The sequence below is a fragment of the Antedon bifida genome, chromosome 4 (assembly GCF_963402885.1).
Source record: "Antedon bifida chromosome 4, ecAntBifi1.1, whole genome shotgun sequence".
NCBI classification, from domain to species: domain Eukaryota; kingdom Metazoa; phylum Echinodermata; class Crinoidea; order Comatulida; family Antedonidae; genus Antedon; species Antedon bifida.
This window is the reverse complement of record NC_136229.1, coordinates 16,527,492-16,544,840: the sequence shown is the minus strand read 5'-3', so window position 1 is coordinate 16,544,840 and position 17,349 is coordinate 16,527,492. Positions and strand designations below refer to the sequence as shown.

At 33.3% G+C, this 17,349-nt stretch overlaps 1 protein-coding gene across 3 annotated transcripts in view; it reads left to right on the top strand.

Moving 5' to 3' along the window:
- Nucleotides 1–16,916, top strand: part of LOC144840570 (uncharacterized) — a 73,496-nt gene extending 56,580 nt beyond the window's left edge. For 2 of the 3 annotated variants that reach the window (XM_078696428.1, XM_078696430.1), the window contains 12 exons: nucleotides 2,845–2,895; nucleotides 3,625–3,792; nucleotides 5,170–5,303; nucleotides 7,032–7,158; nucleotides 7,473–7,648; nucleotides 7,793–7,907; nucleotides 8,496–8,569; nucleotides 8,927–9,037; nucleotides 9,454–9,555; nucleotides 9,863–13,319; nucleotides 13,608–13,782; nucleotides 14,026–16,916. In XM_078696428.1, coding sequence (XP_078552554.1) covers nucleotides 2,845–2,895; nucleotides 3,625–3,792; nucleotides 5,170–5,303; nucleotides 7,032–7,158; nucleotides 7,473–7,648; nucleotides 7,793–7,907; nucleotides 8,496–8,569; nucleotides 8,927–9,037; nucleotides 9,454–9,555; nucleotides 9,863–13,319; nucleotides 13,608–13,782; nucleotides 14,026–14,122 — 4,787 coding nt within the window. In that variant the 3' untranslated portion in view covers nucleotides 14,123–16,916. The remainder of the gene's footprint in view (nucleotides 1–2,844; nucleotides 2,896–3,624; nucleotides 3,793–5,169; nucleotides 5,304–7,031; nucleotides 7,159–7,472; nucleotides 7,649–7,792; nucleotides 7,908–8,495; nucleotides 8,570–8,926; nucleotides 9,038–9,453; nucleotides 9,556–9,862; nucleotides 13,320–13,607; nucleotides 13,783–14,025) is intronic. The other variant, XM_078696429.1, reaches the window with a different exon arrangement.
- The last annotated feature ends 433 nt before the right edge of the window (nucleotides 16,917–17,349 follow it).

Here is a 17,349-nt window from a genome sequence, read left to right as displayed (position 1 = left end):
GATTTTACTACAACAATTCAAATTCTTTAAAATCAATTGAAAATCAGCAAATGTATTTCTTGCAAGTTGGTTTCTTTTTATTAAACTATTGTTCACACTGAGCCCTTGTTCTGGCTTCAGGAAAACTAGGTACATTTCACAGAATGTGAAATGAGCTGGTTCTATTCTTAACACTATACCCATTTTCATGAGTTTTGTTTTCTCAGTGTGAATGTACCTTAATGTACCAAATCATTGATGATCTATATGTATGTATCTATGAATCATGATGACCTGTATGTATTTCTCTTGTTTAAAGCTGTTCTTGTTTAAAAGATGAATGATAAATATAGTCTATTATTAGCAAATTAAAGTCAGTTGTTACCATGACAAGCAATTAAAGGTTTAACAAATGCTGATGCATTGTTTATTAGTGAAATAAACATCACGTTATAGCATTGTCTTGTATTCAACATTAAAGCTGAAAATAATAACAATTCTAGTGGAATAGAAATTTCTACATTAATATATAGTTATCTATTTTGTCATCAATCTTCATCTCAATTTTATGAGCAGCAGAAATTGTTAAAGATGTATTATCCTAAAAAACATGAAAAATGATGCTGGCAAAATATATATACTTGATTTGATTACTTGATTCATAAGAAATCATTATTCTTGATAACCTACTATAGGCCCATCAATAATTATTACCTCCGCCAAGGAGGTTATATTTTCACCCCTGTATGTTTGTGTGTGTGTGTGTGTGTTTGTGTGTGTGTCTGTGAACAGCCTGGAGGCCACAGTTTTTATCCGATTCTCACCAAATTTGGCCACAATGATCTATACCCCAAAAGCTCGGACGAGTTCGAATTTGAGGGGAAAAGGTCATAGGTCAAGGTCACAACTAACAAAATACTATTTAACTGCCTAGAGACCACAGTTTTTATCCGATTCTCACCAAACTTAGCCACAATGATCAATGACTCATCATATAATTTTGGTTAAATTTTGAAGGGTCAGGGTCAAAGATCAAGGTCCACAAAAAAAAAAAGAAATAAAAAAATAATTAAAAAAAAAACCTCAGCGGGACTTGAACCAGCGATCTCAACTGTGAGAGGCTGGATACATAACCATTACACCAAACTCTCATCCACAACTTTGAAGTGTGCAGTTAGCATTTTTACACTTAGAACTAATAAAAAAAATTTAAAAAAAATATATATATATATTTTCCAGAGACATTTTATGTAGGGGAATTTTACAATAGGCGGAGGTTTGTACTCTCGGAGTACCCTCTAGTTTCAGTAATGTTTTACTTATATGGCACAAATTAATGAGTCTTTATTGGCGATTTAAATAAAACAATGATTTTGAATTTAACGTCTTGATCATGTAAGACGATACATATATAGAACATTCTTCTGTTTATGAGTACAAACAAGTTTCTTTATTCAATAACAAATCCCTAACGTATCAAACTGTAAAGATAGTAGAATAATCAATACAGCTTCTTCAATTCAGTTAACTTATAGAATGTAGGGCAAGATGTTAAGACGCCAGTTAAACTAGCCAAGATTGCCATAATCAATAACATTATGTAATACAATCATTCAGTGAAAAGATGTTTGCCTGTGGTTTGAGGTCATTATTGTGTTTTATGGTATAATACAGGACATGATTGAGAATTGAACTGTGAACTATATATTTATAGCATTATCCATTTAAAGTTTCTTCCATTTAATTTGTCTATTAAATAAAATTGGCAAATTGTGATATATTGTTCACTAACTATTAGCATATCTTTAATAGTGTATTCAACAATATGGACCAACTACAGATTCAATCCGGGATTATGATTACAATTACAGTAGGACCCTCCTTTAGGACATCCCTATTCAAGGGACAGGCCTAGTGTTAAGTATTTGTTGGGTCCCGTTAGGTGTACTATAGGAAGTTACTGTATCTTTCAACATGTTTTTGTGGAAGATGTTATTGTTAATTTCCTGGTGAAACTTGTTCTCTTTCTGTTTTGTATGAATGTATACGTACTATCTGAAAAAAGGGAAATGAATGAATTATGGCCAACCTCTATTAAAGGGGCACTATAAGGGTCATACTTAGTATAACATTTTGAAAGATTTTAAGTCATATATTATACCATTATGTGTAATTGAACAAAATTAAAACCTACAGAACTTGACAAGCACCTGCTTCTTTGTTAATTAGCTGTTAAATCCAATTAAAGAAACCTGTCTAATCAATGATTGTTGTTTGGTTACTATATTCTTTTATTATTTGGTTAAATGGCGGATAAATGTGTGTGTTACTTAATGCCTGCAGGGTCTATTGTAATCAAACGTTTTGTTGTTGCTATTGCTTAACTTAAAGCAGGAGATTGCTTAGGGCACGGAAATACAGCCTGTTTACACCTGTGTTGCCATGGAGTTCGGAAAATGAAAAATTCTGATTTACATCTATTTTATTTATATGCTTTTATAACAATTATGTTCAGTATTTGATTTCTTAACTTAAAAATTATTCAACTGAGGGTAGTTGAAATATTAAGTTATGGAGGTATTGATCACAATAGTTTTCTATTCAAATATGAATGTACAAAGATTGGAAACTTGTTACTTGTAATGTGAAGCGCATAATGGCTTTATGCATCTAAAAGTATTTTATACACAAAACACCTACTATCAGTTTTGAAATTAATGCCAGTGATAGATCATGGACATAGTAAATAAATGATGACATTTAACCTATTCGTATAATTATATGTTTCCCACCTCTTTCCCTCCATTTTCTTATGCTAGCTATCTTAATAATGATAGTAATTTTTTCATGTTATTTTTTTCTTAGGAAAAAAAACAATAACATTACCAAATCGAAGTGCCAGCACTAAACCTCATGGTAAGCAATTACATTAATTGGTTCTTTTTACATCTATATATTATACAATGCAGATATCAATATCTATCATACATATTTGCTTATTAATAGTATACAGATGCTTTATCGGTTAGACTTAATATAAATTATTTCTTTAGCTGGATACTACATGTATTTTGGTTGGAAAGCAATATTAGACAACTAGCTAAGGGCACTATGAAAAATAGTGCCCCTGAAGCTATTAAATTACAGTGAAAAACCTAATATAAACGTAATAAAGAAATGTCAATGTTTAGTAAATGTACATATGTTAATGTTTGAATTTGGTCAAAATAAATAAATGTTGAATTTAATGTTGCTTCCAACTACAATATCTGGGTTCTGCTTTGCATTAATAGTGGGCGTCATTGCTAGCATTTTAAATGCATGTATTTTTACTGAATACTAAGACAGATCCAGTGATGGGAGGGGGGATGGAAGATGATGGAGAGTAGGAGGGGGGGGGGGGGGGAAGGGAGGATGATGGAGAGTAGGGGGAGGGAGGGTGATGCAGAGGAGGAAAGACTTTTCAGCTCCTAACCTTTCAAAAAAAAATAAAGGAAAATTTGTATTTTACTTTTGGATCTGTCTAAAGTATCATTTTCGCTTTATTGTCATTTATCATCCTTTTTTATCGTATTTTTGCTTGATAATCGTCGTTTTTAACCAATGCTCCATGGTGTTCCCTTGTTGTCACTAACAAACTTGTAGGTCTACCAGCTAACCCTCTGTATGGCATGTGCCGATCCGTATCGATTGGCTCGTACGCTGACCTTTATCCTAGTCACTCGTTGGAAATATTGACCTGTAACCTAGGCGACCGACGGTCCACAGATTCCATCGCTTCAGCCAGTTCCTCTGGAAATTGGTCAAGTAAAGGTTAGTATCTTTGGTATCACTGTGGCTAACCATGACACCAGTTTCATCAGAGTTTATATAAAACTAAATGCACATTGACTCAAAAAAGTAACATGGTTATGTGTTTGGGCCAAAATTTACATAATCGAACCATGGAGTAAAATATAACGAATTACAGGACAAATTAAAAACAAAAAGACTGAAATTTTGAAATCAAACCAAAATCGTGAAATGAGCATAAGGAAATGTTTATGTCATCATCGATACCAAGGTTTAACATCTTTATATCAGTGACACATTGTTTATTAAAAATTGTGCAATCACCATTATTTTTCAATTGACTCACCCAAACATCATCAATAATTCAGTACCTAGTAAATTTGTACAGCTTTATTAAAATTCTCTAATGGTCCTATTATACAGTTTAATATTTATAATGGTTTTTGATGTTTTAATATTTTTAATTTATTTACTCTATAGTTGCGGTTCCTATGCATCAAACATTCCACCCATTTTAATCACTCCTTCAATTCACTGCTTTCACCTTTTTTCTATCTTGAATACAATATATAATTTCCTTTTTTGTTACAGTACATTTCTTTCTATTTGAATTGTTTAGTAATGTTCTTTGCATTTTTTATTACACATGCAGTATAAATGGACAAATTGATGTAGTTGGGTCTGTAGTTAGACCTAGTTACAATATCTGTTGCGCTGTGTGATTAATACATGAGTAACAGCATTATCCAACATTCTTCACTGCTTTAGTAGACTCACTCAACATAATTGTCACTTAATGCTACTTGAATCATGGTATTTATACAAGTATGTTATGTGAATTTTAACAGAAGAGAGAAAAATAGTGTGATAATGCTGAAGTAAAGTAATAATGTGTAAACGAAAAGAAAATTGAGGAGAGTGAAAAATGTCACCTGAAACGAATGTGCTAAAAGCTCTATAATATGTTATAATGTATCACATCGTCAATGTCGCTCCTTGATTACAGTAGAACTTCTATTAGGGGACATCAAGCAAAATGTCCCCTTAATAGGGGTGTCTCCTAGTCAGGTTTTTGCCATATTTTTAAAACATATATTACAATGTATCTCGCATCATCGATGTCGCTCTTTGATTACAGTAAAGCTCCTATTAAGGGGACACGTTTTGGACCAAGCAAAGTGAGTCCTTTTATAGGGATGTCTCCTAATTAGGTGTTTGCCATAGTGTTAAAACATATTTCCCCTTGTTCATTTCATTGAAAGAGGGATGTCCTAAAGAAGAGGTTCTATTCTAATTATTACTTATTTCATCATTATTGATAAGTTACTGTAGAAATTTTCTACTCCATTCTTCTTTCTTAAAATAAATAAATCTATTTTATCTTGTTTTTTTTTATAGAATTGTCTGATTATATGCAACAAACAAAACAGGATTCATCACCCCAACAACCCTTACCACCTTCCAACATGGCTCCCATGCCCATAGCAACCGTAAACTACCAACAGTCATATAGTGGATCTCCAACTTACAGGGTAAGTGGAATGTATTACTTGAACTTTTTCTTAAGCCCCGTCTACACTATGAAACGAGTGTGATATGCCCAAATATGGTAGTGATATGCCCAAACATGGTAGTGATATGATATCATCATGTCCATATATGGGTACATCACATTTTTGTGTCACATAAAATTTGATAGTGTGGACAGAGCTTTATACTGGCTGTTATTTCACAACAAAAAGACAATTTCAAGATACATAACAATAAACAGTTATTGACTTGTGTAAGCTCATCCTCTGAACACACAAAATACAATTTTTCTTCATATTATGAAGAAAAATATTTGTAGAAAATGTCAATAAGAATAACATTTCTATGCTCTGTAAGCAAGAAGTAAGCAATTGTTTTGTTGTCAATTATTTATTTCTGTCTTTATTTTGAAGACACCTTCAGAATCATAGTACTGATATCACTGGTGGATCACTTAAAATCATATGTACAAAAGTAAAAATAATATATGTAAAGTAAAATATATAACATAAGGAAAAGTAAAAATAAAATGGATAATTACTGGAGAGACATTATTATATACATTGGAAATTCACAAATATTTGTAAAATTATCTATGTTTTAATTTTTCTGTATATATATTTGTATGTTTTAACTATTCTTTACTTTTTTAAACCGTGTAACTGTACCATTTTGAATAGCAGTACTATGTTACTGAAATTGCAGTCCAGTCAAAAGGAAGAATAACATTTTTCATAACATTGCTTAACATTAACATTTAGTTTTAATTATCTGTAATGCGCCTTGACATTTTTTGATAAGGCGCAATATAAATGGTTTATGTATGTATGTAATAAATAGATAATTAATTTAACACATAAATATTTCCTAGCAATCAGCTAGCCTTTTAATGAAGTTTAATTGCAACCTGTCTTTAATGAATGGTGTGTTATATGGTTTTGCACTTTCTGTTAATTGCCTTTGTCCTTCAGGTCATATACCCATAACTTATCTTTGTAAAAACCAAGACACAGACTATAAATTTCATGTATACTCTTTCATCTAATTCGTCATCCATCTGATTTGACATTTAACTGTTGGCTAGATCCAGACACACATTAAACTTTGCTTGTTTTATCTAATTGCTCATCCTTCGGATTAAGTGGGTGGTTGTGTAATAGGAATTACTCATTGTTTACGATCCACAATAACACTGGATAAAGTCTTTAAAAAGTACATACACACACACATATATATGACGATAATGATATTTATATATATTCAGTGATAAACTGTCATATGGTTCTGTAGGCCAAATGCTGAAGCACACATACGACTGTAAATAGGACATTGGAGTAAGTGACTATGCTGCTGCTTGATGACCAACAGCTATTAGTGCATTGGTCGTTTCATACAAATTGTTCCTCTCTTTATATGGGTGTTGACTGAATATATATAGTGTCCCAAATGATGGATTTACTGTATTAAGGATGTTTCAAACCTGTTCCGGCACTATTCCGGTCCGGTGCTGGAAATCAAATTCAACGACAATGTTTTGTTTTCACATGGCTACGAGTATATCTATTGGAGCATTGTGGCAACAAACATTGATGTTTGATGCGTCGGACCGGAACTGTGCCGGAACAGGACCGGTGTGGAAGACCCTTTATGATTCGAATATTGTGCTCGAAAAAGTATAGTGTGGTACAGTATGTTACATTAATTCTTGTATTTGTATTATATTTTCATAGCATGCAACAGAGGCATTGCAAAGAAAGTATCAAGGTGGTAGTCAAGGAAGTCATGAGATGTTAGCAACCAGTAGAAACTCACCTGTACCGCCTGTAGTTTCCATGGCAAATTCAAGAATTTCACCAGGTAAAATCTAAAATTATATTACATTATTGTATAATCATTACAAATGATATTGCGAAGCAGTTCACTGACTAGAATATGCAAGACTGAAAATGTTTTTTTAGTCTACTTTATTTTAATATATAGAAGTAATAATTTCTTTTAGTTATTTGATTTCTTTTAACTTATTTCTTCTTTATACTGAATAACCTTTGTTACAAGACCGTTCTGCCAGTAACTTAACAAACTAATTAAATTATTTAAAAACCTATATACAATTTAGAAACACCTACCTATCTATTGCCAGCAATCCATTTAAATAATTTCATTTAACTTAGGTACTCATTCAAAGGATCCTTTGCTAGCCTCCACCCACAGACAGAATGCCTTACCTCAACATTTTAACCAAGATGTCTGGCCAAGGAGACCAATTCAGAATGGTAACACATCAGAAGAGGAGAGTGGAGTTGATGTCAACTCATCCACAGAAAGTATGGAAAAGAAAACAAACCAGGTAAATACTTACAAGTTAAATAATTTCAGCACACTACGGAAAGCAAGAACTTAAGTAAGTTAGTGCAATACCATGCTATCTGAAAACAACAGGTATGCACTCTATATTAAAATATTATATGTATTGTGTCATTTTTTTCTTTAGATGGTTGGAAATCACCATGACATGGTCAATTCTTCACCTTCATCACACCGTGGTATTAAACCTAAACCAAGCAGAAGTTGTGAGAATGTACTTAATGAAAACTGTATAGTTCCAGGTATTAATACAAGCAAACAAGGCTTAAGGCCCATTTACACTAGAACGATAACGATCGACGATAAATAGACAAATATGCATTTTTCATACATAAAACAAAAGAAATATAAAAATTTTTCATTCTAGAACTATAGAATAACCATCTATGCTTCCTTTGATGAAAATGATATTTTCATACGTCCAATAAAATGACGTCATGATTAGTAAGATCAATAATATCATGATATTCTTTATCATGACATCATTTGATTGGAATTTTAAAAATATTATTTTTATTAAAGACAGCATAAAATTATCCTGCATATCATGCATGCTTATATATTTATCGTTGATCGTCATCGTCCTAGTGTAAATGGGCCTTTACACATATCTCTTGTAGTATGTAGTAGCATTTTGGATATTTACATATAAAACTTAATATGAAATATCCAAAATAAAATTATATAAATATGAATATCAATAAACAATTTATTTAAATTCATTTAAAGGTAATTTTTATATATAACGATAATGATTCTTTGATCTGTACATGAATTGAAAGATCCAAAACAGTTTGTATAGATCAACATGTGTTTATTATTCTCCACAGCTCCACAACGACCGCACAGTGATTGTCCGCCACTGAAGAAAATTGAAAATGAAATACCATCATTGGATGCTAAGGTAGAACACACACACACACACATGCATTATGCAATAGATTTTATAAGTTGATATGTATATATATAAAGTCGAGAAAACAAAAAAGCTTTACATACTATTTATTTAATCAGGGCAGCTGCTGCTGCCAGTCTATTGACGCACGATAATTACTACCTTTAATTGGCATATATTATGTGCTTTTGTTTTGTTTATAATTAATTGTAATTTATATTTTTCTCATAGTATCCATCATTTGTTTTCCATCCAGTCATTTGTCCTGTATTGTTTGTCATTATTATTATTATTATTATTATTATAATAATTGTAAAATTATTAATTATTATGATTATTTATTATTATTCTTTGTCTTTTTCTAAGGATGCTGATAGAATATATGAGTGGTTAAAGAGACTACGGTTACCAGAGTACACTAACAACTTCACAAAGGCAGGATATGACATGCCAACCATTGCCAAGATGACCCCAGAGGTACAACCATAATTACACTATTTTTCTTGTTATTGTAGCATTTTTGTATTAAATTTTAACATTGTGATACATGTTTTATGTTATTTTACATACAACTTTGCAGAATTCATTTTTTTTCTAGACAAATAGACATCTCTTTTTTATATTCTGTCAAAATGTATTACTGTTGCATTAATAAAGAGGAACCAAATGTTAGTAAATGATAAAAGATATAGATGCCCCAGAAAATCTGAACTCTTCTTTTCTGCTTAATTCTCTGTGGCACACATGTGATACATAACTTACACATTCATTCTTTTACAGAATGTATTTTTAATTTATCATTCATTCATTCTTTTATTATTTCATTCTTTTATTGATTTTAAGTATATAACTAAAGACAAATCATTAAAAAGAGATTTGACTTGATTTTTCAGGATTTGACTGCGGTTGGTGTCACCGTGCCAGGCCACCGAAAAAAAATGTTTGCCATGATAGGGCAAATGAAGGAACCAGATGTAGCTCCAAATTTTAAACCAGTAAGTACATTATTTCCAATCTTGTCCAAAACAAAAAAACTTTGATACACAGCGATTTTAACAGAAAGGTAGACAGTTCAGTATATATGTCATAATTGTTTAAAGGTTTTCATTGTGAATAAACACTAGTAAAGTCACCATGCATTTACAAAAGGAAATGGTTGTGGTTGAGAATGTGTTGTCTTGTTTTGATATTTTATTTATTTTCTTTTGTGTACTGCAGACATACCTTTTCTAATAACGTCTTAAATTGTACATATCATTAAAATGTATTTGTAAACCCTATATACTGTTTTTTAATTTCTAGCCTGATGTGCAATCGTGGCTTCGAATTCTTGATCTCCAAGCCTACTACAACACACTAATATCAAATGGTTATGACCAGGTTGAGTACCTGCATGACATGACATGGGAAGACCTTCAAGAGATTGGTATCATCAGACTGGGTCACCAGAAGAAGTTCATGTTGGCACTGAGACGTCTACGGGAGATCAAGAAGCACGAGAAGCATGCACTGGATGCTGCATCTTTTGAAGACTTAACCATGGATACACCAACAGCACAGAAGCTCACCAGCTCACCTTCTTTTGAAAATGTGACAATTACTGTTCGGCAGAAGTCGGCAATCCAGGGAAGTCTGGAAAGCATTGGGAGTGATATATCAAATATATCTGGTGGATCTCTTGGATCTAAAGGATCAAATGATAGTTATCCTCGTAAATTAATGCTACAAAGAAATCCAAACATGGCTGCGAACAATCAAGTAGTCTCTTCTTATGTTCCTTGTATGACGACAGTCAAATCATCTCCAACCAAGGTGTTTACAGGACCGCCTGAGAAAGACATCCCAGAGGAACATGATGCAGAGAGCGTTTATCAAAATGTGTCATTCTCTACATTCAAGCAATCAAGCGGGGGATCTCCAAAAGCAGTAGCAACTCCAGTACCTCCAAGATCTTCTAGTATGGATAGTCCTGACATGGTTCACAGAAATTCTTTTGGCAGTAGTAGCACATCATCTGGTGCTTCTGATCAAGGTTCTTTGAAAAACTTGAAAGAAAACCCATATGCAATCCCAAAACGTGGCAACTCTATGCATTCTATATCCGACAAACCTCTTATGACTGCAACAATAGGTCGCAGAAAATCTTTAAAACAATTTAAAGCTGCACTTGATAATGGCACTGCAATTGATGCTTTGCGATCAACGCAAGTACCAGGCTATGCCACAATCAAACGAACACCCTCTAGACGAACTGATCCTGTAAGATTACATCGGCACTTATCTCAAGAAAGAGATGATCAAAATCTTCACAGGCCACCGTCTAGTGGAAGTTTGACTAGTGACATAGTAATAGATCAATCGGACAATGCGTCACTTGACAACAGTAGTCTTCCAGATGTAACACAATCTGGAGAGAGTGATGGAAACGTTAGAGGAAGTCCTGTTCATAGTACAATGAACAGAACCTTAAGTAATGGTGACCTTAATATTGGTGATGGCAGCAGCATTGTCCCAGCAAGCTTTCACTCTGCCAAACAACAATATCATGATCATACTAATGGAAAAGGATCACTTCCAAATTATTATCAAACATTAAGAAGACCTCCCAGAAAACCTCAGCCACTTGCTGATGATTTCCGTCCTCGATCTCGTTCTTTTACAGACAATGATGAACACATGCAGTCTCCCGTCAGAAAGAGTCCACCGGTCTCTTTCAGACCATCATCAAGCGAAGGAATCGATAAAAACCAATTAAACAGAGAGGAACAACAACATAGTTTTCACACACAAAAGAATGTTTCAGCACAAGAACAGAAAGTTCCAAACAATGATTCTCCATTTAAAAAACCATTCCCGCCGCCACCTATTGCCTTAAAACCTGTACAACATCAGACTCAAACTAATGCCAACAATGTTGAGTGCAGTGATCAATCCAAACAACCATCACCTCCTTTGAACGGATCAAGAGAACAGCAAAGTAGACAATCAAAGCCACCCATAGCTGCAATGCCATTAAACCTTAAACAGAAACAAATTAATAATGCAATAAAGCAACAGCAACAGAAGTTGGAAAAACAACAGCAACAATTACAGCAACAAAAAGAACAGCAGCAACAAAAGATACAACAAATGCAATATCAGCAACAGCAGGAACAACAGGTGCAACATCAACAACAGCAACATATGCTGAAACAGCAAGATATACAGCAACAGCAACAACATATACAGCAACAACAACAGATGCAACAGCAACAACAGATACATCAGCAACATATGCTGAAACAGCAACAGATACAAAATCAGCAACAACAACATATACAGCAACAACAGATACAACATCAGCAACAGATGCAACAGCAGATACAACAGCAACAAAAGCAAATACAACAACAAATGCAGCATCAGCAGCATGTACAACACCATCATATTCAGCAAAAACAACAACAAATACAACAGCAACATGAACAACAAAAGCGACAACATCAAGAGTTTCTTCAGCAAAGGCATCAACAACAATTACAGAAAGATCAACAACAACAACAAAGAGCACATCAACATAGAGAATCACAGCAACAGAGCCATGAACACTTGCACCAGCAACATCAACAAATGCAACATGAACAGCATTTAGAAAAACAACACAAAGATCAACAGATACATAAGCAACAACAAAATGTACAAAGTCATCAGCAATATACACAGCATCAGCAAATGCAGCAACATCAACAAAATCTAGAAAAACAACAACAAATACAGAAACACATTTCAGACCAGGTGGAAACAAATCAAACAAGAAAAGTGCCTGGATTTCGTGTGTCATCATTTGGAAAAAATACTAACCCACCAAAGAAACCAACTCGTAATAATTCTCTACGTCTGGAATTAGTGACTGCACCAAGTACAGTTCCACCAAAACCTACACTTGTTCAGGTTAATCATAGCCCAAGTGACCAATATGCAAATAAGCCAACACATTTGCATAATGAACATAAAAGTAATCCAACATATTTGCATAATCAACCATTACATTTGAATAAACCTGAGCAACAACCAATGGATTCAAACATCTTGAATTATGATAAGGAAAAAGAGCAGATTCATATGAATAATATTCAACCTAACACAGGTGGTAATTTGCATAAGCCACCTGTTAAACAAAGGACTTCACCTGTACAACAGTATAATGAAATAAGAAATATTTCCAGAAGTGATGACTCAACACATCGGCAAAAGGTAGAAGCAGTTAAAAAACATGGGGATAAAAATAAATCAAAATCATCACCCAAAAAGACCTTGAAACCTGATAATAAATGCAACTTGTCTAGTGATGACGAGGAAGGTATACACAGACCTAAGACTGCTAACCTTGGTGCTAATGATACAGACACTGTTTTACGTTTACATTCACCTAAACATCGACATTATTCTGATGCAAGCTCCAAAAAGAGCTTCATTCCAGAAGTGCCCAAACCGCCACCTGTACCTGCAACTGCCTCACCAGCTAAAACTGGTGACCATGATCAAACAAAATTACTTGTCAAAGAACCGAGTGTAGATTTGTACTCTGCAGACTTTGACCAGTTGGATGGCATGGATGATGCAGTGGAATCAGACAGTAGTGATAATGTGGATCTGTTATCAGGTTTTGAGAATGAAAACACTGATACAATCAAGAAACAGCCAACAAAACAGGTTATAAAAGATATTCCATTTGAAGATTCACCAGGAGACATACAATCCGGACATTCTGTTGGTGCAGGTAACTTGCTTTTCACTTGTGTTCTCATAGAATGTCAGCCTAAAGTTGCCTCCTTCCCACATTTGCAAATTATATTCCATTGTACTTCATTTCATTGTGTTCCATTGTACTCAATTTCATTTCAGTCAATTTCACATTGTTCTATTCCACTACATTTCAGCATTCTCTACTGAAGCTAAATTATATTATTCTCAATTTCTATAAAGAAAAAAATAATTTTTCATTATATCTATCACACCTTTTATGTTTGATGGAATTTGTAAGTAAACATGAACTTTCTATTTTTAGATCTTGAAGATCTTGAAACTCTACTACTACGAGGAGAAAACAGCAGCCAGAATGTGTCAATATCGTCGTTAGATCTTCCACCTCCACCCTCGGATATTATTGATTATTCTGACTTGAATATACCTGATGATGACCTGCCTCTACCTCCACCACCATCACATCTTCTACCTCCTCTGTAAGTATCTTCATTTCTTTCAAATTTTTTTGTTTTCACCGGTAAAATAAGAGTTAAAAAGTTAATTAATGACATATTGTACATTAAGACAGAGAAAGAAAAATGTATGCACCTAGCAAGTATTGTTGGGGTTGCTGATAGGAAGAGATGCTTAAGATTATAATGTTGTTGTTGCGTTATTGATTTGAAGTATTGTTTTTCTCTTTTCTTTGTTTATTTTAAATGTTTGTTTTCTTTGTTTAGTCCTGGCGCAGTAGGACCTGAACAAGATGATGTGTTCGATGACATTCAGTCAATGTTTACTAACTTAGCAGAGGATTTAGCAAGTATGATGAAATAACAGTGCAACACTAAGTGGAATAGGTGCCAATATTGGTGCCATAAACTGCCTGTATTGTGCCATAAACTGTCATACACCATGACTGCTGGAAGTGCATGTCATGGTTGCCAAGTACATGCCATGACTGCTGAGGGCATGCCATGACTGCTGGAAGTGCATGTCATGGTTGCCAAGTACATGCCATGACTGCTGAGGGCATGCCATTAAGTGCATGTTATGGTTGCCAAGTGCATGCCATGACTGTGGGTGTGGTTCTGTGTGACTGCTACAAGCTGTTAGCCCGGCAAACTTTTGTCAGTGGAAAGAATGTAGAATTTATGATAATTTAAATGATATCAATTGCTGAATAAATACTGATGAAAGACTTGGTGAACCAGTCAGACTTTGAGAGACCAGTAGCATCCATTAGTTTCTTTCTCCACATTCTTAGTTAGTGGAGAAGTTGACCATCACATGGAAACATTACAATGATTTGTTACTGACCAGCAAGATTCAGTCAAACATGGAATAGCGTACGTGTGTCTATTTTACCATGTTTTTATTACAAGCCAAAACAATTTTGTGGATACAAGATCAAGGAAGCAGCATATACTAATAATCGGCAAAAGAAACAAAATTGTTTTTGTTAGAGAAAAATAATATTTTATGTTATGATTATAGTTAGTTGCAGAAGACATAGTAAATATTATAACCATCATTAAAACAGTGCAATTTTAAAAATGAAAATATCTTATCATGACGGTTGGAAGTGGGTGACTAATAGCAATTTAACTTGAATTAAACGATCTCAAAGTCTCTCATACAGTAAACAATAGGGACTTTTAGGTTTAATGAATGTGCACACGAAGGTCACGTCCACCTGGGTCGTAGACAACTTTTCTCGTCGACAGATATAAGAACTTTTAGATTAAGTGGACATTTAAAATGACATGCCAGTCAACTTATGACGTAATTACCATGGCATCTGACCTTGTAATCTCTATAGTAGCGCTCATCCGTGGTGCTATAACCACCGCGCTGGGCCAGTGGAAGTACACGGGCTTAGGCCAGGCTAACTTTGCAGTTTAGTCCTAGCCGAGATCCTTAATTTTCTGAATGAAGGCTGGCGTCCTAGTGATAAGACCCAGGCCATAACCTGTATTATTAAAAGCTTTATTTAAAATAACCAATACAAATCAATAATTTGCAAATATAATTTGATTGAAATACACTTACTACATTCTCAGAAAATCATCACAAGATTCTCGGCCATGATTTTGGGTAAACATTTGTAGTGTTATGTTCACTGGTACTCATGTCCGAGAGAGAACGTCAAAATGCCACTGAACAAGCCCACCAGTTGCCTTCGCATGTGAGTATCATAAAAATGACGTAATATGATAGCAGTCGACATAGTCGACGTGAAAATCAAAAAGTCCCTATTGACTTCAGACAGACAAAGTTGTTGAAAAAAATATATATTATCACATTTGTATCAAAACAAATTCATTCATAACCAAGCAGTCTCTTGTTCCAAAAAAAGTATAAAACATTATTTGTGTCTGCTCTAAGAATTCTTTATGGCAATTCCAGTTACCTTTTAAAGTTTGTAAGTTTATAGTTTGCTAATCAAGAGAGTTTATTTAATTTCAATGAAATTTCATTGCTAATTGAATTGAAAATGGTCAACTATGCAGTCCAAATTTGAGGTGCTTTTAAATTGATTGATACTTTGCTCATTTGTTAATATGGAACAAATTGTTGTCAGATTCAATGTTTAAGTTGTCGTAGTCTTTTTCATCCAGACCAAAACACTTGTTATTTAGAATAGTCTTATTCATCCAGACCAATAAATATTAATTTGTTAAAGACTGACAGTATTTTGTAAATACACACAATCAAAGATCAAAAAACAATGAGAGGGACCATTAAATATGGCAGCCAAATCTCATATGCCAGTTCAAAATTAACCCTCTACTTAGTCACGAACCACTATATCTGAGAACAAGAACATATTCTTATTCAATCTTTGTATGCAAAAAATTAAGACCATTGCCATTAACAATAATTTTATAAAAACTGATACGTACTGTCATTGAAACATATTTAAGTTATTATTTTGAACAGATATACAGGACCATTTTGAGGAGTCCTTGTCCTGTTTGATGTCATTTTGCTGCTGCTTGTTGACCCTCTAGTAATTTAATAGTATGTCTATATCTAAAACATACTTTATGTATTGTATTCAAAGGTGTATATTTATAACAGTAGATGCTATAAAAAACAGCAGTATGGGTAAATTATTGCTTTACATTATTGTAATATTGTACATTTATACTATAGTTTTTGCACAAATTACTTACAAAGATGTAATTTAAAATTGCTCTTTCTGTCTAAACAGTATTTTTACTTTAATTTTATCAAAGTAATTTTTTATTTTATTGTTTATAAGTACAAATTTGTTTTATACCGACAAATGTCTTCTAATTTTTGAGAAAAAAATACATATACAGAAATATTAGTTTGTACAAATGTAAAATAAAATATTAGTGTAGGAAATATGTATAGAAACAGGTGTTGGATAAGATTCTTTATTCATACACATTATAGAACAAGGTATGTGTATGAATAAGGAATGTGTATGAATAAGGTCTTTATTCTCACAAATTATGTATAGTGTACTGTAAAATTGACAAATTGTGAAAAATGGTAAAATTGTATTGTTTTGTTCACATACACATTTTAAACCTTGGTTTCTTGTGCATAACAATGAATAAATACAGTTACAAAATTGTTCCCAAAAGTTGAAAAGAAATGTATTAATATCAAGTGTACTTTTTATTAACATTGCCTATTGGATGAATGTTGTTGGACAGTCTTAGCTGTTTAACCACATATGTTCTTAATAGTTGCTTTTGTTGAAGGTTGAGCTGGTGTGGTATGGGGAGACACAAGGGACAAAACAACTATTTAACATCAACATTCAATGTATCATTTCACTGGTTGACCTTACTGATATAGAACCCAGTAATAATAGTACTGTATTACAGTATATTCATTTTATATGTATTTCTATTTTTAACTTACCTTTACAAACCAACTGTGTAGGGCCCTAAATGTTGTCACCATACCGCATCACCAAACTTTTTTTTTTAAATTGTATTTTTACACCAGATGATGGTGTAACTGTGTAAATATGTTAAATAAGACGTTAAACCGTGATCAGTTATTTAAGCAAATCCTTGCAC